Source organism: Cebidichthys violaceus, unplaced genomic scaffold (genome assembly GCF_023349555.1).
Source record: "Cebidichthys violaceus isolate CVI_PGR_0920_01 unplaced genomic scaffold, fCebVio1.0.p SCAF_3, whole genome shotgun sequence".
NCBI classification, from domain to species: Eukaryota; Metazoa; Chordata; class Actinopteri; order Perciformes; family Stichaeidae; genus Cebidichthys; species Cebidichthys violaceus.
Genome location: NW_027176483.1, coordinates 3,341,501 through 3,364,868, shown reverse-complemented (window position 1 = coordinate 3,364,868; position 23,368 = coordinate 3,341,501). Strand labels below are relative to the sequence as shown.

At 44.1% G+C, this 23,368-nt stretch overlaps 2 protein-coding genes across 3 annotated transcripts in view; one reads left to right on the top strand and one right to left on the bottom strand.

Annotated features, from left to right (window-relative positions):
- Positions 1–1,424: 1,424 nt before the first annotated feature.
- On the top strand, positions 1,425–7,615 carry hapln3 (hyaluronan and proteoglycan link protein 3). 2 transcript variants are annotated; one of them, XM_068723113.1, is made up of 5 exons: positions 1,425–1,476; positions 2,136–2,356; positions 4,700–5,098; positions 5,566–5,868; positions 5,952–7,615. In XM_068723113.1, exons 2-5 carry the CDS (start codon positions 2,206–2,208, stop codon positions 6,227–6,229), a joined length of 1,131 nt encoding a protein of 376 aa, XP_068579214.1. In that variant the 5' UTR covers positions 1,425–1,476; positions 2,136–2,205; the 3' UTR covers positions 6,230–7,615. The 2 variants fall into 2 exon arrangements, with proteins under 2 accessions (XP_068579214.1, XP_068579215.1); XM_068723114.1 differs by having other exon boundaries at positions 1,453–1,476; positions 2,191–2,356.
- Positions 7,616–9,695: 2,080 nt separating this feature from the next.
- acanb (aggrecan b) overlaps positions 9,696–23,368 on the bottom strand; it is a 14,722-nt gene continuing 1,049 nt past the window's right edge. The window contains exons 2-19 of the mRNA XM_068723776.1: positions 20,485–20,569; positions 19,777–20,160; positions 19,223–19,397; positions 18,388–18,515; positions 17,970–18,263; positions 17,585–17,785; positions 16,957–17,131; positions 16,714–16,841; positions 16,328–16,621; positions 16,136–16,246; positions 15,857–15,964; positions 14,731–15,729; positions 14,463–14,576; positions 14,068–14,226; positions 13,617–13,699; positions 13,382–13,526; positions 13,025–13,207; positions 9,696–11,882 (exon numbers count right to left, since the gene is read on the bottom strand). Of these exons, the coding sequence (XP_068579877.1) occupies positions 11,791–11,882; positions 13,025–13,207; positions 13,382–13,526; positions 13,617–13,699; positions 14,068–14,226; positions 14,463–14,576; positions 14,731–15,729; positions 15,857–15,964; positions 16,136–16,246; positions 16,328–16,621; positions 16,714–16,841; positions 16,957–17,131; positions 17,585–17,785; positions 17,970–18,263; positions 18,388–18,515; positions 19,223–19,397; positions 19,777–20,160; positions 20,485–20,563 (3,852 nt within the window). The 5' untranslated portion in view covers positions 20,564–20,569 and the 3' untranslated portion in view covers positions 9,696–11,790. The remainder of the gene's footprint in view (positions 11,883–13,024; positions 13,208–13,381; positions 13,527–13,616; positions 13,700–14,067; positions 14,227–14,462; positions 14,577–14,730; positions 15,730–15,856; positions 15,965–16,135; positions 16,247–16,327; positions 16,622–16,713; positions 16,842–16,956; positions 17,132–17,584; positions 17,786–17,969; positions 18,264–18,387; positions 18,516–19,222; positions 19,398–19,776; positions 20,161–20,484; positions 20,570–23,368) is intronic.

The window sequence follows — 23,368 nt, the reverse complement described above, 5'->3', positions numbered from 1 at the left end:
GCTTTTGTTTTCCACCACGGCTGCTATTATTTCAACTGATGACTGAAATATGAGTTCATGTGGCAATATTTGCTTTGTTACTTGAGGCCATGCCAAGACGGGGGGGGGGGCACAGAATATACTCTGTCGGCCTCAACATACCAGGATTACAGAAGCTGGGCAGCCTCTGACAATGTTGCTATCTAACAAGTCAACTTTTTCAAATAAATCTTGCTTATTTATTTATAATTAAGACATTGTGCAGTTTAAAATGTTAAGGATTGAGATTAAGTTTCTATCCAAGGGGAAAACACTCGATATCCCTCATTTATATTTCAAAACTCCAGAGTCAGAGTCGAGTCAGTCAGGGTTGCGTCATCCACAGAAAAGGTGGTAAAATACACCTGCATTGTTAAGTGTTAATGAGGATTCTCCTCTGCTGCTATGACCTTATTAACCCTAGTGAAAAGGACCAGTGAATGAGTGTGTGCTGACGTGAAGCTACAGCATGTTTAAGCTTTATATTTGCACTGTGGATGAATGAGATGTAGCTGTTTTTTGTTTTTTTCTGTCTCATTATTGCACACTTTAAATTGGGTTGAAAAGAAGGTTGAAAGTCAGTTGGGTTTGACCACATTTCTCAGTGGGATTAGACGAGGTCGAGGAAGGGGTCAACTGGTTTTGACCTGACCCCCATTCATTTTAAACGATGACGCTAATAGAATCCAACTTGCATCTGTGTGCAAGATGTGGTGATGTGGTATTCTTATTAAAAGCAAGTAAGCAAAAGTAAAAGTGCAGAAAATGACTGTTATAATAACATGTAGTATATATTATTATTATATGTAGTATATTATATCACTATTAGATTTAAGGTGGAGCTAATTGAACTATTTGGTGTTGGTCTTCAACTAATGATTATTCGTCTATAATGGATTAATCTGCTGATTATTTCCCTATTAATCGATTGATTGTTTGGTTTGTGAAAAATTCTGAAATATATGAATAAATGCCGTCACAGTTACCTCAGAGGACAACGTGACACCTTCACGATGTTTGATTTCTTCAACCAACAGCCCCAAATAATCACAATTCTCATATTTGTGAAGCTGTAACCATGACATGTTTTTTTGCATTTTTACATTTAAAAAAATGACTTAAACTATCGAAAAAGTTGTCTGCCAATTGACTAATCGATTAATCAACTAATCGTTTCAGCTGCACTTGTAAATGTCGGGTTGCTTCATTAACAACAAAGCAAAGAAAAGAAGACTCGAGCACGCTGCTGCTGTTGTATCTATAGCACTAATACATCTGCTGTACGCGGGCTCGTGGATGATGAGGTCACTGTTCACCTCAAAGGGGATGCCTCGTCCCGTGACGTCACGCGCGCGCCCCCCCCCCCCCCCCTCAAGCGTCGGCGTCGGCGAGCAGAGAGGCAGCAGAGGATGAGGAGGAGATGAGCTGAAGACACGCTGGGCGGACAACTGCTTATCTGTGAGTGACTTTTTACGACTTCAGACTTTTTTGGTTTTACCCTCAAAAAAATAAGACGTTTAAAGCGCTGGTGTAACTCAGTTGTAGTGGTTACTCTTTACGTGACACGTAGCTCATGGGCACGGAGGAAAGATATTTAATACACGCGACAGTCATTGTGATCTTAGCTGTATTGAAGCCGAGACGTTGGATTCAAGAGGAGGATATAAACGTGCATTAGGCTGCAGTTTGTCTCATGACTGAGATGTGAGAAAAGTTTCTGCTACTCCTCTAATCGATTCTAACGTGGGCTGTCGATAGTCATCAAGGTTTTCATAGATTCTGACTGATTATTTTTTATTTAACATGAAGGAATGTGTGGAACAACAACTGTAACATGTAGTTTAACTAAGAAAACAACACAATACGTTTTTCACATTTGAAGACAAAACAATAATTAAAAAAAAAACATTGGAAATTGGATAATCATCATTTTATCTTGTCTCCCTCGAGCCACGTTAGAGTTACAGTAGTTATTTTGTGAAGTTGCTAATTTATTATTAATATATAAATATATTTTTTTAAATTTTTTTTTGTATCTCTAAACACTGTGAGAAGTAACTTTGATCTTTATTTGAATACTTTCATGCCCGTCTCTGGTTTCACGGCCTACATGACAGCTGAATAAGAAGAAAGAGTTGAGCGTTTATTCCCACCGTTGTCTTGGCTCTGCAGAGGAACAACAGCATCATGCTCGGTCTACTGCGCCCCCTACTGGCCGCCTGCTTGTACCTGCTGCTGCTGCTGCTGCTGCTGCTGCCCGGCGGACAGGGCTGGAGCCCCGGGTACAGCAACGGCTTTCACTACCAGGACATCAGCAACGGAAACGGAAAAGGAGAGAGTAGGTCCTCTGTTGGTCTGTGTGCGTCTGAAAATGGAGGGCGAAGAAAGTTTGCTTCTGCTTGCTGTTTGTGTAATGTAGCCAAGTGCATTTACTCAATATGTAGTAATCTAGTCTGGTAATGTTGCACCTTGTACTCCATTACATGTATTAGTTACTCGTTCCTTTGCAGATTCAAAATGATAACAGGGCTACAAAAGATAATCAACAAATAAATTATGTTTTATTATAGATTAAGCTACAAGCAGTAGAATAAATAACGTTAGAATAAAGTTGAAATTAGCTCCTTTACCTGCTGCTTTACTGCTGCTTACACGCGAATGCATCACTAATTATAATCCAGTTATATAATATGTTGTATATAATATGCTAATACTTCTGTAGTTTTGATTAATTAAGATTTTGAATGGAGTACTTGAAACAGACTATTTTCAGAATAGTATGTTTGCACATTCAAGAAATGTTACCTGATGATTAGATCATGATAATAAACACTATAAATAAGACATCATTTAAAAAAAGATATGAAAATGTAGAATAGAATATGATAAACAAGCAAACAAAAAATGTAACAATACATTTATACTGTAGTTTTACTATTTTTACTAAAGTAAAAGCTGAATACTCACCCCTGCGTGTGAGACACAGATGTTTCTTCATGTTTCATTTGTGTACATCACAACACCTGGACGTGTCGGCAGCAGACAGCTATAATTAATGGAGCTCCCCGACACTCGACTGGTTCATAAAAGCAACACGTCTGCTAGTCGTCGGTGTGGTTTTGCGTTGCAGTGAACCTGCAGTGAACCTGTGAACAGTGCTCTACGTCTACCTCAACTTAAATGAAGTGTGTGTGTGTGTGTGTGTGTGTGTGTGTGTGTGTGTGTGTGTGTGTGTGCTGCTTGTTTTCTCCATCAACAGCTTAGTTCCTTCAAGTCCGTGTCACAGTCGTAAACGTGAACATTCCATCACGGTTTATTTCCCGTTGCAGTGTATGTGAATGGCATAGGCTGACAGGAAGTAAACATGAATTCAGGCTGTTAATGCATGCTGTGTTTGGTGGTCGTACCAGTTTAGGTTCGTGGAATATGGGTGAGTATATGACTGAAGGTGAGGTCTGGACAGCTGTGTGTAACGAGGCTGATTTTAACTGGGTTTTTGATGCGAGTTCAAAATAGAAATACCTTTAACGAATACTATTCAGTGCAAAGCTGTACGATTTTATACATTACATTACATTACATTACAGTCATTTAGCAGACGCTTTTATCCAAAGCGACTTACAATAAGTGCATTCAACATTGGTAATCAAAAGAACTACTAGTCACCAGAAGTCATAAGTACATTTCCTTTTCCAAACAAGCATCTAAGAGCATGAAGCAGAGCATAACTCAGAGCCAAAGTACAGGGCAGAAACAAAGAAAAACAGTTAGTGCTATAAGTAATACGAATACAATAAGTGCAACAAGCTAGTATGAATACAATAAGTGCAACAAGCTATACACATGCAATGGTGCAGACAGCTCCAGAGATAAAAACAGAGTTGGATTGTTTTGTGCACAGCAGCACGAGAGGACCCTCCCATGTCCTCCTGACAACAGACGACGTCCTTGCACACTGAGAGAGGCTCATTTACGGAGCTGCAGCTCTGCAGATGTGTTTCTTCACGGGCTTCAACGGGGCTGCTTTGATTGCAACATGAAATATGTTGAAAGGCGCTTTGCTTCCACTTAAAGAAGTGTAACCGGCGGTCAAATTCAAAAGCAGCTGACGTCCATTTGTGGTTGGTGTATTGTTGCTACAAAACTGTTAATTGCTTGTAAACAGGAAAAACAAATGTGTTGTTGATGGTGTAGAATTGGTATGCAATGAAAAGTGAAAGACAGTTAAGACTTCTTTTTCACAGCATTTTGGCACACCATAGCAGGAAGAGCACAAGTGTTTTTTTAAATATACATCCATATAGGGTGTATTAGAATCAATCAGTGTGTGCATTAGTTTTGGGGCCCTGCATCCTGACATGGTTTACGGGGACCCCTAAAAGGATCAGAGCCATCATAAATGTTGCTGTTTACAGCTATGCTTTTATAGCGGCTATTAGAATTTATAATGGCTGCTGTTAAAAATCTTCATTATGGGATGGGTTAAACCATAAAATAAGATTTATTTACCAACCACATCCAATGCAAGGACTCCATTACCCGACTATTTCAGGACTTCCTTTCCACAGAGCAGAGATTAAAGACACAATGTATCTTGATTAATCCCATAAACACAGAGAATAAATTCAGGATTAAACTGCTAAACTGATGTTGTGTTTCTGGTGTTCGTGTCTTTGTTCAGTCTATTTCAACGGGGTTCGTCTCCACGTGGAATCCCCGCAGCTCTCGGTGTCGGCCACCAGGGGGAGCAGTGTCACCCTCCCCTGCCACTTCCACTACGAGCCCGAGCTGAGCGCGCCGCGCAGGACCAGGGTCAAGTGGTCCTGGTTGCCCGCCAACACCGTCAGCGCCCCTGTTCCCCCCGAAGCCTTCGCCAGGGAAACCGAGGTTATGGTCGCGATGGGCAACCGCCACCGCAGCTACGGCGGCTTCCGGGGCCGCGTGCGCCTGAGACGCTCGGCGCCGGGCGACATGTCGCTCGTGATCAATGAGCTGCAACTCAACGACACGGGGAGATACCGATGTGAGGTCATCGATGGCCTGGAGGACGAGAGTGTGACGGTGGAGCTGGAGCTGCGGGGTGAGCAATACGTGTGTGTGTGTGTGTGTGTGTGTGTGTGTGTGTGTGTGTGTTGATGACTGTGACATGTTATGTGAGGACACTCAACTCATGGGTCAGTTTCTGTGCAGTTAGATTTTAAAATGACCACAGGGAGGCCCAGGACTAAAAATAATCTGTGGGCCCCAATGGATGTATAATAAAAGCCTGATACGGCGCTGATTTCTCCCAGTGGTCAGTCACAGTACTGCAGCTAGAACGTCCCCTTTTGGCCCGTAAAGCATTTTCTATCTGTAAAACCATCGAGAGGAGACCATTTTTAAACCATGGAGGTTTCATGTTTGCAAAACATATCAGTTCTGCTAATGCATTCAGACACAACATCTCTTAAATGCATCTCTCTAACCATCAGGTCGCCAGCGTGCGTATTGCTTCGTATGACAATAAAAACCAAACTACCATAATGCATTTCTCCTCCCTATATGTAGGCATGGTGTTCCCATACTATTCTCAGAAAGGACGCTACAATTTTAACTTCTTCGGGGCCCAACAAGCGTGCCAGGAGCAGGAGGCCACTCTGGCTACATTCGAGCAGCTCTTCTCAGCGTGGGAGGACGGGTTGGACTGGTGCAACGCTGGCTGGTTGGCCGACGGCACGGTGCAGTATCCAATCACAGCGCCGCGCGACGGCTGCGGCGGCGTGGACTTAGCTCCCGGTCTGCGCAGCTACGGACAACGGCATCGCCTCCTCTACCGCTATGATGCTTTCTGCTTCTCCGCCTCTCTCAAGGGTCAGTATAAGTGTGTGTGTGTGTGAGATGAAGAATAAATACAACACGACATGCTCCTCACTTATGACTCTCTCCTGCGTTAGGGACTGTGTACTTCTTAAAGCACCAGACCAAGCTCAACTTCACAGAAGCGGTCCAGGCTTGTGCCAGTGATGGAAGTCAAATCGCCAAAGTGGGCCAGATGTACGCCGCCTGGAGGCTGATGGGATTGGACCGGTGTGACGCCGGATGGTTGTCCGATGGGAGTGTCCGTTATCCCATCACAAAGGCCCGGGCTAACTGCGGCCCACCGGAACCAGGGGTGCGTAGTTTTGGGTTCCCCCCTCTGTACCGGAAATTTGGCGTCTACTGTTATCGGTAGACGCTTCGGCTCAACACAAGACACAAACACACCGTTCGAAACAGCGCACCGGTTCAAAGCTCTGCTTGAGAGGTTAGCATTAGCTTGTAGCCTGAGAGCAAATCAGCAGTTAGCCAGTTTGTTCATTTGGGAGCTATTTTGAGGCCATTTGGGTCAATCGCATTCCACCTTCATAAGACTGTAGCTGATCAGCAGCCTATTGAACTTAACTCCCAGTCAACAATAAGTGCACCCATCGTGTGACTCAAACTAAATGACGACACTTTATGGCCAGAAGTATGTGGGCACGCGGACATTTCACCCGCATCTCATTCCAAAACCATTAATGTGCTGCTACAACAGCCTCCACTCAGGGTTGCTGCAAGATTTAGGAACCAGTCAGCAGGAGTTTGCTCTCATCCAGTCACAGCAGCATGAGATGATGCAGCGATGAGGCCCGGTTTACTGTCGGCTTTACAGTCCATCCTGAGGGTGTTAAGGTTCACACCAAACTGTGAATTTGTACACGGAAAACGGTTGGGAGCACGTCATTGTCTAGAATACGTATCCTTTGCTGTATAGCGTTACGGTTACCCTTAATTGGACCACATTCAAATTGCATAGACAGCGGTGTCCACATATTATTGGCCATATAGCGTATAATGTAAAAAGAGAACATCTTCCCATAGTTTGTGTGTAGATTCGGTTATTTTTCCTGCACATTTTCCTCACAGATCAAATCAAGCTAATTGTGCTTCAAATCATTTTGCAGCTGTTTTTTTATTCACACATTATTAATTTCTCTTTAGGAAAAATCTTACTATTCAAATGAAACCACTGTTCTCCAACCATACCTCAGTCCCTCATCTACCATGTATTTATTCAGCAATTACTGTTTTGTGCCCTCCAGAACATTTAAACAAACATTTAAACATTCAATCTTCATATTACAACTCCAAACTTGTGGGTTAAGTGCCTTGCTAAAGGGCACTTTGATGGTTGAGGAAGTGGAGAGCGTTTCTCATTATGTTCCTGTCCGATCTTTCCAACTGGTCCACGGTTGTCCCCTCACTAACTGTATGTAACTGTTTCTGTCTTTCTAACACTGTGAAATATACTGGAGTCTCTGCTTGTCTCCTTAAATGTCTGTGTATCCCGTGTTATAAAGTATAATGCATCTCTTTTTCATTTTTCTGGGTGACTAAGAGTAGTGCTCTGCGATGAAAGCAGAAGTAATGAGTATCTGTATTGTTGTCATATTTAAACTCCCTTGTTTACATCCGTTGTGGAAGAAGAAAGTGTTTCATTCTGACATGTATCTGTTTTTTTTGTGTGTTTTTTTTCATTACATATTTCTACGCATTTATACTATTTTCTACAAATTAATAAAAACATTACTGTAACAAAGTTTTCGTGTGAGACACATTTGTTAAAAGAAATCAGGTGATTTAGGAAAACTATAATTTAAACTTCAAAGTTCCTTTAAATCCCGAGCTGAATTTGTTTCAATTAAATTTATTTTGTATAGCCCAAAATCACAAATCACAAATTTGTCTCAGGCTTAACAATCTGGACACATACGACCTCCTTTGTCCCGGGAACTCCAGTACAGAAGGTGGCGGTGTGCACCTTATAAGCAACATTTGCAACCCGCCATTAATTTGAAAGAAGAAGAAGAAGAACTCTTGCCAAAACCAAGATGGTGATGGCCAAAATGCCAAATCCGAGGCTTCGTAAACGTAGTGGGTGACCTCACGGTGTCTACGTCCACTTCTTGTATACAGTCTGTGATTACGGCTTGTACAGGAAGAGACTGCAGCCACTGATGTGACACAGCTGGAGATGTTAAGTTGTTCCATGTGCAGAAGATCCAGCAAGGGAGAATTTGTTTCATTGATGTTTTGGACCAGGTTTCCTGAAACTGGCCTACTAGCCAAACAACTACTATCACCACCGACCTCGGGGACGGTCCAGTCCTGCGGCTTCAGGTGAGTCTTTTAGGTGAATGCAAGAAGCCACTTATTTCTAGTCTACAGATTAAAACCTCATAGCCATGCTAATGCTCCTGTGAGGCTACCAGCCCGAAACACAGCTTGCTTGAAGTTCGGCCTGAGTGGCACCAGAGCTTAACTCGAACCGTGGCCATTTTAGACTCATTTTGAGCTATATGCTAACATTAGCATGCATGTCAGCACATGGTGAGACGTTAATATTTAACATGTTAACATTAGGATATTATGATATATGTTAGGTGCAGTCAAGAATGAATAAAGAAACACGAGGCTGACAGGGATTCAGCGTAGTTTTTGAGGTAGTCTGTCACGAGTTGTACCCCGATAACCTGTTTTTGATGTACAAATCGCAGATGTGTGTGGTTGATTTGGAGGTCTGGAAACAGATTAGAAGTTAGGACCTCACTTTAGTAAATTGGATTTATCTTCTGGGATCTTTAAGTGTGTCTGTACCAACTTTTGAGATATTTCTCTATGGAAATATGTGTTGGACGCAGGCTTCTACAGTCGTGGTTAGAATTCTTTACTAGTTCCCAGATGAATAATATGCTCAGAAGAAGTTTCGGATGCCCCTTGAATCGCTGGATTTATAGCTACGACAACACTCCGTGTGTTTTCGGTGATTTTCGTACACCTCCTCTGGTTGGTGTTGCTCTCAAGGTGCGATACAGTTTCACTTTCAGCCCGAACAGGAATGCCAGGGCAGAGAGGTGAGATGGGTTACTGACCCACACAAAACAGCCACTGTACGTAAACAGCGTCGCTCTGTCTGGCTACGCGATGCACTTTTAGATGAGTGGGGTCGAACACCTTGCTACGCCCTCCTGCATCCGGGTGCGAACAGAAGTCCTAGTGATTATATTATAAACACGTCCTATTTACACCTGCTGGTCAAACATCAGTGGACCCACACACATAAACACACACACACACAGGGATTACACGCCCAAACACAAACACACAGATTAATGTACACACCACATAGATGCATGCATATACTTCTATACATACAGGGCTACACACACACACACACACACACACACACACACACACACACACCCAGAGCAGATCTTGTTTGCGGTGACTGAAGTGATGAAGGTGGAGGCTGTAGGGGCAGATAAAGGAGCTATTTACCGTGTGTTTTTTCACGGTTGGGTTCCACAGGAAGGTAAGAAACAAACTAAATGCCGGGTTTGTTCCCCCGGCACGGAGAGTTCACCTCAAAATTCAACAGCTCCAGGGAAAAGATGATGTTTCCAGAAAACGACAGAAAATCTCAGCGTGTGATTTCCACGAGTTAGATCGCACAGTTCCTTAATGTGAAATTGCAGTGATTCCTGGGTAAAGAAGCGACAGTCTTGCACACTGGGACACTCATTCCACGGAGACGGATGATTCCAAGTTTTATTTGGCACGGCACACTGTATGTTCACATGAGCATTCGGGGTCTGAACAAAGTCACAACAGGCTGTGTGCAACGTTAAAACATATTTTGGTTTATTTGTCAAGAGATGAATCGCTTTATTGAAGAATCAAAAACACTGATACACAGCCTCGCTGATTTGCCTCAACTGTCCGCCACATAGTAACTCAAATGTTGGCCTACTGTTGAAATTTGAGCTTACGCTCTAACGTGATAGTAAAACAATTCCAGCACACACCAGGAGCATCCAAGTCAAATCCGTCCATTTCTTTTCCGTGTACAAAATGTGCAAACTTTGAACAAGCCAGGTGTTTCACTTTGTGGCGCCATCACGCTCACTCATCCACTTTCATATTCTGTAGCGTGTTCTATGAGTTGTGTGTGTGTGTGTGTCCATGAGAGTACCAGTTTCACTGTGTGTTTGTGTGTGTGTGTGTGTGTGTGTGTGTGTGTGTGTGGGTGTGTGTGTGCGTGTGCGGTAGCTGCTTTAGTGTTTGTGAGAAATCAGATACGGACACAAGTATCTGCTCTCAGAGTTGGAAAAGCAAATCTTGACCCTTTTTAAAAGGACGTGGTCGACATTTCGTATACCTCCACCTCCACCTTCTCTATCGTCTTTCTCTTCATGTTTATAATAAGTTCTACTGCTTTCACAGCTTCTATTCCCTAAAATGGTATAATTTCTCAAGTTTTTAAGAAGTACATTTCTCTTGATAAAACCCTATTGCATGAAACGCACACCGGAAACCTCCACAAAAGATGTTTGAGGCTCAAAACTACATCAGTAAGTCATAACTGCAACCTACCATTGAATTAAACCAACAAATCAGCAGGATGGATGATGAATTAATCAAACAAACAAATTAAATTGTCCGTCTCTGCGTTGGTTATTGATAGATCCTGCTGTTCAGAGAATTGTAAAGAGAATATTTACAGTGAGAAGTGTTCATTCATTTAGCAAACACTGAATCTCATAAAAGCGTGATTCTTGCCAACCTGCAAAACTGGCAGAAAAGCCGGCGACTTCAGCGTCATACTGTAGATCTCACTTGTTTCTCAGTACGGGTTCCTTGGCATGCGTCAGCTACAGATGAGGATTGTTTATTTTGTTTTTTTTATGTTGCACTGGATTCAAATGATTAGCACAGAAGTGACTGAAGACTCCCAAAAGTGCATGAGTGCCGATTATTTCAATCCAGGTCTGTTGCACTGACTTTAATCACATCTTGAACTTGGATTTCTATGTTCATCATCGATTGGAACAGCACAATCATTTCAGTATATCTGATCCCGCCGCGGTGTTGCTGCACAGTGACTCTCAAACCTGAGGTTGTGACGAGATCATTTGGGGTCTTGAACGATGGCGGATACATTTCACCACCATTCATGTATCGGCAGGTTTTATCCCCCCCCCCCCTCACAAAGCCTGACTTCATTCTCCGTATTGTAGTTTTTAAGAGGTGCTCGCTGCTGTATTTTAAGGGGTCACAACCAAAAAGGTTTGAGAATCACTGTCTCCAGGCTGAAGCACACAAATAAAGTCCTTAGAGACCGAATAAAAGTAATACAAACTACTGAGAAACAGACATCTAGAAAAATACCCTACAAATATAGCAAAAGTTTGCGTGACAATGTGTTTGACTTCAGAGAATCCAGCTGCAATCGAAAACACTTTATTGGGCTGATTTGGACTGTGTGTGTGTGTGTGTGTGTGTGTGTGTGTGTGTGTGTGTGTGTGTGTGTGTGTGTGTGTCACTCTAAAGCCTCTTACTAGTTCATCTACCTTACCTTGTGTGCAGTGCTGGCAACTGATTGCAGAAAAATGTGCAATGAGATAATGCTCCTCAATACTAGATCACAGCTATAAATTAGACAGTATAAATACATAGATTAAAAACTGCCTTCAGAAGGTGCAGGGTGACACTCAAAGATCCAAATCATAAGTCAATTACACTATCACTGTCTAAATGTGCTTTAGTGTGTGTGTGTGTGTGTGTGTGTGTGTGTGTGTGTGCGTGTGCGTGTGTGTGTGTAAATACATGTTGGGGAATATTATCTTTTTGGTCCGGCATTTGCATTGGTGTCCATGCTTCTTTACAAGAGGGGGTCCTTTGTGGCTCTCTGTTCTATGTCCTTTTCATTCCTGCTCAGTGCAGCTTCCTCTGTTCCTGTTGGCTGCTGACTCCTTTACTTCTTCTCCTGAGGGATGTTTTGTGTAGCCGGTTACTGTTGGTGCCGGCTGGAGGGGGGGGAAGAGAGAGAAAAAGGTACGCATACTGATGACATCATGTAAACATGAGTTGCCAATAGACGTATAAATCGCCCTGAAGTGAGCGTTTGTGGCTAAAAAGGATCCGTTTCAAAAGCCACCTTTGGCTCTTCATCAGCTCTGCAGGAGGTGTCTGTTTCACAGGCTTTGCAATTTATGTTTGTTTGCAAGGTTTAAATCTCTTTCATGGATGAAGTGGACTGAAAACAAGCCCTTGGATGCCCAGCCAACCTAGGGGCATCAACAATGTGCAACGGTCTCGGTTTGAGTTCAACCAGGGACCTTTGTTGCGTGCGTATATTAGACTTTGTGATAAGTGGGCTTCGCATTTACTGATATGACTGGAGTTCCCTTGAGGTAACTTCTACTGCTATTTTATTTCTTTATAGGAGACTACACCTATTTTGCAATTTACATTCATTCATTTACTGTGATACAGGGCGGTGATCCCCGTGAACTCGAGGTTTGCAGTTGAAATGTCTTACTGTGTTACTTAAGAGGAGAAAAGTTTTTCCTCAGGCTGCATTCACATCAAATCAGGCGTAGCCGCAGCAACGCCAGTCTTCCCATTCATTTGAATGTGAGTAGGGCGTTTAGGATGGCAAAAGAAACGCAAGAAAGGTTCAAACAGAAACGACTTTTAAAGAAACACAGCCCAACGTCTTTGTGGTTGACAAAGCCTCGACCTGTAGTTTCATTTTTGAGGAAGCACACGTCAGCTACGACAGTGGCAGCTCCTTCTCTACCGTCATCTCATCGTTGGCGGCGTAGCTGTAGTGGCTACACATTTAGGCTTTGAAGCTACGCTGTAACTCCTCAACGCACAACTTTAAATTCAGCTCGTGGAATCACACATTTATCTTGGATCTAATGTGAAGAAAGTGACTTTTGAACTCTGTTGAACGCCACATTTCTGCAGTATCAAGTTCCAAAAATAGACCTTATTAAATTTTTTACATCTTATCTGGTCCAACATTGCTTTGGTTGTCTTTTGCTGAAGCTGCCAACTCGGCTGTTAACTGAGCTTCACTTTCATGTTGTTGTTTTAACACGCAAACATTTTTAAATTCTGGATATTAAATCCATATGTCAGCATTTCCCCGCAAGCCTACCTTCTGTACATTCCACTTGTGGCTCCTCCCACTGTCCGTCCGGCATGCAGCGTATGATGGGCAGGTGGCGCTGCGTGTAACCGGCGTCACACTGGTAGCGGACTATAGAGTTGCCGGGGTAGCGCTCTCTGCCGCTGCCCATCGGCCGGCCGTGTTCCACCTCAGGAGGAGCTCCGCACATGGCTGAAAAAAGAAAACCGACAAACATATAGTGACGGTTGCAGCTCGTCTAGGTCAAGGTTGTTTTTTAGTTATCCAACTGTTTCACATCCCAAACTAATTTTACGATTAAAGAACGAGAAAGAATTCCCAGAATCACTTCCTGGCCAGACACATATTACCACCCAGTAAGCTTACCAGGTCCGGTCTTGCAGGTGAAGGGAAGGTGGTAGTTGCAGGGCACGTCGTTCCACTGTCCGCCCTCGTGCCAGATCATCACCACGCAATCCTCCTCAGAGTTGAAGTAGTTGTCTGGCTGGTTGGGTCTCCAGTTCTCGAAGGTCTAAGGAAGGTAAAAAAAAAAAAAAGACAAATCAGTGAATCCATAAACGAGATAAAATGATGTAGATAGTTGTTAAGCAACCAAACCTACTAGAGGACTGCTGTCTGTCCAGCGGAACTCATTCTGCACGTCTTTGTCATTGAGTCCAATCCACTGGTAGTCCTGGCCATTGGCTGCATTGCAAAGAAAAATAGATTTTCAGCTTTCAAACCAGTTATACAGCTCACGTCTTCTCTTATAGTATGCTTGCATCCAATGTCAATTTCAATGTTCAAATGTCCAAAGTAGTAACAAGATGTTATACCCCCCCCCCGAGGAACAGGGGCTCAGAATCAATAAGGTCGTGGATTGGTTGTCTATGGCACATTCGGCATCATCGCACCAAAACTCGACCGTATAAACTTGAAAGACCAATCACCCTTTCTCCCTTTACTTATATTGTCCCACCTGTTACTAACATTTGTTTCTAGATATTCTTTTAGATATAATCTTTATAGTGACTACTGCTTACACACACACACACACACACACAGCTACTCACAGTTGACAAACTGCTGCTCCTCCTGGGAGCCGATGCTAACCAGGTGGGCGTTGACCTCCTGACAGCGTTGCTCAGCCTCGTACCAGGTATCTCTCTCAGCAAAGTGGAGGTAACAGCTGCCCATGAACTCCAACCAGCCCTCAGCACAGCCCTGCACAGCTACACACACACACACACACACACACACACACATACACACACACACACACAGACAGACAGACAGACAGACAGACAGACAGACAGACAGACAGACAGACAGACATAGGCATCAAGACACATTTTGACAAATGCATACAAAATTATGAAAGATAGAATTTCTACATTAGTGTCCAGCACAAGCTAAATGGCATTAAAAACAATGATGTGATGTTTGATATGGTAGTTTGGTGACTCACGTGTTGAGCAGTCTTTACCAGTGAAACCAGTAGGACACTGACACACAGCGAGCTCCTCCTGCACAGAGCAGGTTCCTGAACCGCAGGGGTTTGGATCACAGGGGTCTACAGAGCCTGAGAGCAGAGAGAAAGACTCTTTACTTTGAACATTATGGCTGAAAACATATGTCCAGTTCATCAGCGGCGCTGCGTCACAAGGACAATTGCTAAAATATTGATAATGTGAATATAGTAGTTTGTTTTGCCTTAGGAAACCTAGACCACATACCTTCCACTACTTCAGGCTGCTCCACTACAGCAGGGGTTGCTAATGACACTGACGGTGCTGTGGTTGGGCTGGTGTAGGCTGCATCTGGAGTCACTACATACACAGTAGGTCCAGCACGGCTTTCCTGACCCTCCTCCCCGAGTCCTGATTGCAAGCTTTGGTCCAAAGTGCCACTGAATTCATGATGGAACCCTGACCCACTTCCTTCCCCGCTGACCTCCACCACCCCACCGGTCTGCTCAGGGTGGCGCACCAGTGGCGGGAGGGTCACCTCCATCATTTCATTGTATGTTAGGTAGCTGACATCACCGCGATGCAGGTTAAAGTCCCCAGAGGCAGAGCCTGAGATACCAGATGGAAAACCGCTTGGAAAGCCGCTGTGGAACCCGGATCCAAAGGGGCGATAACCAGACACCTCCTGCTCACCAGACTGCTGGACTGTCAGGTCAACGGCACTGTGGTCGACAAATGAGATGCCAGAAAATCCACCGGAACCCGACCCGGACATACGTCCAGATCCGGAGGTACTTGATTCCAAGAAAGATCCGCTGGTATCAATGCCTCCCTGGCCTAACTCCTGCTCAGTGGGTTTTTGGTGAGTCTTCGACACCTCCTCCATCTTCCCATCCACCAAGATGATCATAGAGTCTCCGCCGCTACCACTGATGTCCCCACTTCCACTGATAAAACCTGATCCAGATACACTGAAGCCAGAGTGTTGAGTGTCAACCCCCTCCCCAGATCCAGATGCACTACCCAGTTCGCCAGATGTGACAATGACAGCACTTCCCCCTTCCGCCTCCTGCGGGCCTCCAGAGGCGGAATGATCCCCGGAGAAGACGTCAGTGGTTCTGCTGAAGATGACGTTCTGTCCCGAGCCGGAGCCGTCACCACTGGTACCGGAGGTGCCGGACTCCCCTGAGATCTCCCCGCTGGCTGAATGATCAGCTGAACCAGAGCCGGACACATCAACAGGGCCTGGAGGTAAAATGGCTTTCACTAGGGGAAATATTAAGAAGATTCAAGTGTCAGATAGATTCTTTATTTCTTATGTCCTTGTGTTTAGCTTTATTGAAATCTTATATCTGTGGCCTTTTCATTCACACAGTTTTTCCTTTTGTCTTACCAGTTGGAGCAACTTGCTGAGTTGTGATGGTCGTCTTGTTGATAAACTCCTCGATTTCAGTAACATTTACATGGGTTTCAGTTTCATTGTATTCTCCAGTAGTTTCAACTAAAAAGAGATGACGAAGACGCATATAAATATCAATGATAATATTACAAAAACAAAACATTATTTGAGATAATAATCAGGACCATGTATTTTGAGAAATATTGAAACTGTAAGATCAAGCCAAGGTAATGACAAGGACCTAAGAGAACAGACTGTATCCGTCAGTCTCACCTGTGGGAGCAAAGTAATCAACTGAGACTGTTGTCTTGTTGATGACATCCACCATCACGATTGTCAGATTCACACTGGTTTCATTTTCAAAGTGAACAACTGGAACTTCAGCTGGAAGAAAAATGAGAGGTTTTTAATAAATGGCAATAACGACTAACAATGTGCTGTTTACCACGCCTAATCCTTCCCTACCTTTAAAACAGTAGGCGTCATAGCGTGAATGCTCATCAGGAAATCCTGTCTGGTTGGGGTAGGCGTAGATAATGTGGACCCCGACCTGACCGCCTCCGCAGTGGGACCTGGGGGTTGTGATGGGGTAGCGGACGCTGCGGTCCTTCAACCAGCCTGGGCGGCACTTGTCAAGCCCTTGGTTCCAGGCAGCAAACAGCTGCCCAGTGGTGGCCAAGGTGGTGTTGAGTTTCTGACAGTGCTGCACAGCCTCCTCATAGGAGAAGCTGTCATAGTCACTGGTGAAGAAGACCTCACCTGGAGGAAGCATTCACAAACACTCAGAGGAGCTCAAACATGCCAGAAACAATAGCTAGGTAGGTCGATACTTAAGTGAGTGGGCTCCTCACCTCGCAGACGTTCCACGTAACAAAATACATCGTAATGTTCGCTAGCTGGTCTCAGGCCGTAGGACCTGACTCCTGGGAGGTGTGGCAGATTACCAGCACAGTTATCTCTGGGTGACACGATGGGGTACCTGAGCATAAAAGAGGATATTTGTTAAATATATTAAGGCTTTGCTTTTCCATAATAGTCCATCCAGGACTCACAATATATTGGTCTATCGCCTACTACACAGGCTTTATGTTTACCTGACAGTCTGGTCGCGGAGCCAGCCAGCATCACATTGGTGCAGGCCTTTCTCGAAGGCTGCCTGCAGCTGCAGGTGGCTGGCGATGACCGCCCCGACACTCTGGCAGGCCTGATGAGCCTCCACAAAGTTCAGAGTGTACCGACCGGTGATGGGTCGGTAGTGGAACACCACACCTGGGAAATGAGACAGAAGGTAAAAAAAAGTCTTGTCAGATTAGCCAATGACAGTGTGAGTCATAAAATTATACAAAAACATACACATGGGGAAAGTACTAAATATAGCAGTGCTGATCCTGCTGCTAGAATACTTGGATGTATTTTTGTTAGGTTATTGTCTACTTTTGCAACCTGAGTAGCTAACCGAAATATTGTTTTTTGAGTTAGGCATCTCCAAAAATAAGTTATTGGAATAGGTCAACATAGCATAAAAGTTGCAGCCGATTTTTGTCTTTTGTATCATCAAAGGCATGGATTTCCACAGATACTTTAATTTTTGGGAGGAGGTGAAGGTTCAGCCTTCTAGATTTCAGTCGTCAGAAGGCTACAACTTTTGTAGAAATGCATTCTCACAGTTTAAAGAAGTATTCCAAAGGGTTTTGATATCGACCAAGTACACAACCAACTTACCTGTGGGAGCCATGGCACCGTCTACGTCTGTCACGCTGGGCGGGATGGGCAGTGGGTGGAAGATGTCGATTCCTCCATGCTTGATCTCCTCTCCCCCAGGTGAGGGGGTGAGGCTCGGGTACATCTCAGGGGCGGGTGTCACGCGGGTGATGTCTGGGAAAGGCGTGGTCCTCATGGGCAAGGCACCGGTATCCTCACCAGCTGAGGAGACAAGATTGCATAATTCCTTGATAGCATCGACAGTTTTAGGAAAGAAATCAACCCAAAAAAATAGAGTTAATGCCAAACAGATATGAGTTAAGATGTCAACAAAGAAGCTCCCAGGATGCACTTATCTTATCTCCAGGTAGATTTTTTTTTCCTCAAATCTCCAGGAATGGTTTACCTTGGAAGCAGACAGCGTCGTAGCGAGAGTCAGGGTAGGGGTATCCTGTCTGGTTGGGGAACAGGTAGACGGTTCTCACTCCAACGAGCCCCCCTCCACACTGAGGCCTGGCGATGTTGATGGGGTAGCGTACACTCCTGTCCGCCAGCCAGCCAGCGTTACACACATCCATGCCCCCCTTCCAGGCCAGGTAAAGCTCCCCGGTGGTGGCCAGTCGGGCACCGAGTTTGGCACACTGATCTCCTGCTTCGTAGAAGCTAAACTTCTCTACAGACATGGAGTAGAAGACCCTGCCTGGGAGGAGAGTGGAGAGCAGAAAGGGAGATAAACACGTTGACATGACTAGTCTACCGTCCCGTCCACGCTACAGAGGCTTCATCTGTCAGGTAGCTTTGGTACCCTTGTTAGATTAATTTACCTGACAGCTTCTCAGCAAAACAGTACACGTCGTAGGTCTCGTTGACGTCTCTCACACCGTAGGTTCTCACGCCGGGGAAGTCCTCCTTGTCCCCAAAGCAACGCTCCCGCGGCTCATGGATGGGGTACCTTGAAAGGTCAAAACGTCGGTCAGCAGATGGACTTAGTAAAAGAACTGAGGTTGTTGCTGACTTTTCATCTATGTTATTTATTGTGAGTCTGTTGGTACGTAAAAGACATTTAAAAATAAAATCCTTGTGCACAGGACAGCATTAATGAGTGCTTGTCAAATGGTGTCTGAAAGCTCCTCCTCCTTCACCTTTCTAATATCGGAATTGGGGGCGATTAAGGTTTATCCAATTTAATTTATATTTGACAATCCGTCAACTGTGCCCACCTTATCCAGCCGTTTGTAAAGTGTGCGGAGGCGTAAAGGTAGGCAGGATTTGAACTTCTCTCTATCGCTTTCTCTTTTCTCTTTTACAACTACTTCCATTAATACCATGAAGCCTTTGAAGAGAAACTGTCTGAAAGTGTGCGCCATTACCTTTAGTCCTCGCTGTGACCGCAGACCTTTCACCCTGTCTTCAAGTGTCACTTGATGTGACAGAAACTTGTTCATTAAGGGCGCTTTGTAAGCTAACATTTAGTCCATGTCTGTAATGTCCTCTTTGTTTCTGTATGGCCTTTCTATGTGTTTTGATTTCGTCCCACAGTCTACAGACACTCAGGTTTGATGAATTAGAAACCCTAAATTTCCCGTAGGTGTGGCTGTAAAGTTGTTTGATTGCGACCTGTCCATAGTGATCAGTATAAGCAGTTTAGACTAACACTACCTGACAGTCTGGTCAGAGAGCCATCCGGCATCGCACTGGTGGTATCCGTCATCGTAAGCGGCCTGCAGCTGGGCTGCAGTGGCGATGGTTGCACTGTTCTGGATGCAGGCTGCCTTCGCCTTCTCAAACGTCAGGGTGTAGCGGGTGGAGATGGCTCGGTAGTGGAACACAATACCTGTGAGGTACGACGGAGAGCGAGCCGGAGACATAAGAAATGTGATGAAATATCATTGAAGTCATTGTGCCAAATTCGATGGCATAAACCAGAAAAACAAACGAAGGCAAAGAGTTTAAACCTGCAGCCAACTGAATGATTGCCGCAATTTCGAGAGGACTTGATCTGCTTTTTTGACAGGTTTTCTCCTGGTGTACATGTGCATTGTTTGAACTTTTTGTATCCTGTACATCTTTAGTCTGAGAGAACCTTTGAGATAGAACTGCAGGGTCTAAGTTCTATGCATGAACAGAAGCTTGACTGCCATGTGGTGAGTAGATAATGACTTTAATATCGCAGTGAAGTAAATTGAATGAAACTTCATGCTTCTCTGTCGTACCCTGAACCTGGATGTCCACAGAGTCATAGTTGTCCTCAATGCCGTGCATCACCTCGCAGCGGTAGGTGCCAGAATCTTTGGACCTCAGCTCTGTAATCTCCATGGTGGCGTCAGTGGACACCAGCGGGTAGTTGATCATCGTCACTCTGTCCAGATACTCTGTCTCCACTTGAACTTTTCCCTCGGACGCCACCAGGATCGTGGTGATTTTCTCCTTGGTGACGTAGGTCCACTTGATGCGGTGGGAGAGCGGGGCGACGGTCGGGGCTCCGGGGTCGTTGACTGTGTTGTCCTGGAAGTAACAGGGCACCACTACCTTGCTGCCCAGCAGAGGACGGAGAGGCATCTCCAAAGGGATGCTGACACGCAAAGTGCCGTCCAATTCTACGGTAAAGATGGGTCAAGATGTTAGTCTTTGTACTTTTTAATGAGGATACAGCCTAATGATAATAATACATTTACACACTGCTTTACCAACTGAGCAGCAGCTGACTCCAAATTCTCTAGAATCTCTAGAAATTGTTAGGAAAATAATTTGAGTTTGGTTAAAAAGAGACTAAAAGAGAAGGTAAGAATAGAACAAAAATAAATAAATAAGTCTGACTTCAGCAGCATATTTAATTAGGTTGTGATCAGATAGATTACAAAAAAGAAGAAACTAAATGTCTGGAGACACGTATTTCACTTTTATACTGTGACTAAACTTACCGTCATGGTGTTCAAGCTCAAACAATACTGTTGCCGAGATGAGGGGCAAGGACACACACAGCAGAAGCAGGGGGGTCATGATTACCTGAAAAACAACCAGATGGACGACACTGACATCAAATGTGTGTGGACGATGTGATGCGTGACAGAAACGGACGGGCAGAGCTCAAAGTTATAAAAAACATTTTAAATTGATCGTCATATTTGGCCTTTTCAACCCATACATAACTTACTGAAAACAGGAAAACGTCTTAATGAGAAACGCTGCACTGAGTGAACAGAGAAGCAAGTGTTGGAATGAATCAGTGGGCTTATTATCATTTCCTCTGCCCCTGAATGCCACTGTGTTTTTTTTCCCTAACTTCTGTACGCTTCCATTCATATTCCGTGATATCCAGGATGCTCAGTGCGTTTGGTTATTACGTCAGCCTCTATTGGCTAAAATGGAAAGTGGACATCAGGAGTCTCTATCATTTGGAAATACCATACATGCTCATTGAGGAATGAAAGCCCCTCTGTCTCTGGGCACAGGAAATGTCTTTAGTGCTAAAATTAGGCTCAGGGCTGAGACAGACAAATGAATGTTGAAATGAAGCCCCCCCCCCACCTTACTAACTGTTCTTTCTTTGTCCCACGGGAAAACAGCTGTGAAGTTTGAATTTATTTGTGCTTTTATTAAATTGAGTTCCTTTTTAGCTACGTTGGTGTCATTACTCTTGGGAGAGAAATGTCGGTTTGTCCTTCATTTGGTCCAGACTTAAATAATTTCATAACTACTTCAATGCCATTTTATGCCAGTATTTATGGGATGCAGAGGATGAAGAAGATGGGGATCCTCTGACTTTTCCTCTATTAACCTTCTATCATCAGGTCAACATTTAAATTTGTCAAATATTTTTGATTTATGACCAAATTCCTGCAAAACGAATGCCATTCCCATCATCCTCAGCTGTACTTATTGTGCTTTCTGCTAATTCTAGCGCGGCGATATGCTAAACTAAGACGGTGAACATCACTCTTGCTATCAGTTTGTTGTCATTGCTGTTGTCATTTAGCTCAACGCTCCACTGGCTGCATGGCTGTAGACTCTTAGTGTTTCTTTCTCTTTCTGTTTTCTGTAAATTATAAATTAAAGAGTTGCAAAAAAAACACACAAACAAATGATTTACCTCCTATGATCAAATATTGCCTTTTAGGGTAAAACAAACAGTTTTTTCATCTTTATCTTTTTGAGACAAAAGTCAAAAAGACCTTAATTAAATAAAGTTCACCGACTGGGTCTACTCCCAGTCCACAAACATCAGCTCTGCTGTCACAAACCCACATCTGTCAAACACTGATTACCACATTGCTTATTTTCTCTCAGCATTCCACCGCTGTGACATGCAGCGCCGTTAAAAAAAGAAAAAGAAAGAAAGAACGAAACCGTTGAGAGTCCCAACTGAACCGTCATTGTGCTGCTTTCATTGGCTGGAACACGTTCTGTTCATTTCAAACGGCCACACTGTGTCATTGACGAGCAATAAACCTGCAGCTCACAGTCGCAACGCGTTTGCAGTAGCTGACCTGAGGTTGGCAGCCTGGTGAAAGGCTAAAAGAGACTTTTTTTTCAACTGACTCAGCATATAAACCAAGATCATATTCACTGTAACACACTGGTAGACTGTGTTTGTCTGTGTGTGTGCAAACTGCATGAATGTCTATGTGTGTGTGTGTGTGTGTGTGTGTGTGTGTGTGTGTGTGTGTGTGTGTGTGTGGGGGGGGGGGCGATGCTAGCATTCTCAGAGTTCCTCAGATCCAGGACATACAGTAGCCTACAGTAGGACTAATATTTGCCCTGCCGTCTAAGATATGTCTGAGAGTGAATGTTAGCTTAGTTTGGGAGGAAACACAAAATACCACACATGTGGACAGATGGACAAATCACTCTGGAATAATCCCACACTGTCATGCTTTCATTATCCGTCTGTGATGTTCAGTCCACCCACGCAACCTCTTCACGATGACGTATTCAAACTCACTGACGTCTTGCTGTTTTTTTTTTGGCCTTCTCTACTTCTGGGGGTGTTTGCTGACTTGACCTGACTTTTCTGGTTTATTTTACTTCAGCGCAATTTTTTTAAACTTCTTTTTGTTTTTCTCAAAAATACTTTCCAACAACAACCTCCCACGAATATCTCTTTTTAACATTGTGCATGTGCTGCAAGCAATGCGATATTAATACAAGACACTTTTTATGTGATCTTTTGAAGAAATTGGTATCTCTCCATCTTCAACGGTGGATTGTTGAGTCAAGAATGTTTTCCCTCCATGATATTAGGGGACATCCACCAAAATCTGCCAATCACTGACTTTCTTAATATATTTTCACGGGTAAATTTAATTATATTGTGGTTTGCCATGAGATCAAAAGCAATGTCTAAAGTATATTTCCAATATAGAGAGCAACTTAACAGCAGCTGAAAATATAGTTTTTGCTGCCCCCCAGTGGCTTAACTTCTCACAGTGCTGCAGTGACGTAGAAGTGTACTCCAGGGTGTTCAGGGTACAACGTGACATCACTCTTAAACGTGCAATAGGTGTTTCCGGGGTCCAGATAATTCAATCCGCCCCTCGATACGAACTAACCCAACCACACTTTGGGACTCGAACACCGATCTCGAACACCATCCACCTCCCCTCAGCCTTTATGCTACGTCATCACACTCCCCGAGCGCTTCCTCTGAGCGCCTAACGATGACCCGGATGAGCAGACGCTAGAGGGTGCCTTGTGCGTCGGTAACGAAGCATCTGTATTTTGATGCCCGTGGAACGAGAACAGGCTGAAATAGAGTGTGTGTGTGTGTGTGTGTGTGTGTGTGTGTGTGTGGGGGGGGGGGGGGGT

What these genes read in the sequence shown, in the direction of transcription:
- hapln3 (XM_068723113.1), top strand. Translation starts at nt 2,206, where the DNA reads ATGCTCGGTCTACTGCGCCCCCTACTGGCCGCCTGCTTGTACCTGCTG. An exon ending in GGTGGAGCTGGAGCTGCGGG is followed by an intron (nt 5,099 to 5,565) that starts GTGAGCAATACG and finishes CCCTATATGTAG; the next exon opens with GCATGGTGTTCCCATACTAT. An exon ending in CTTCTCCGCCTCTCTCAAGG is followed by an intron (nt 5,869 to 5,951) that starts GTCAGTATAAGT and finishes CTCCTGCGTTAG; the next exon opens with GGACTGTGTACTTCTTAAAG.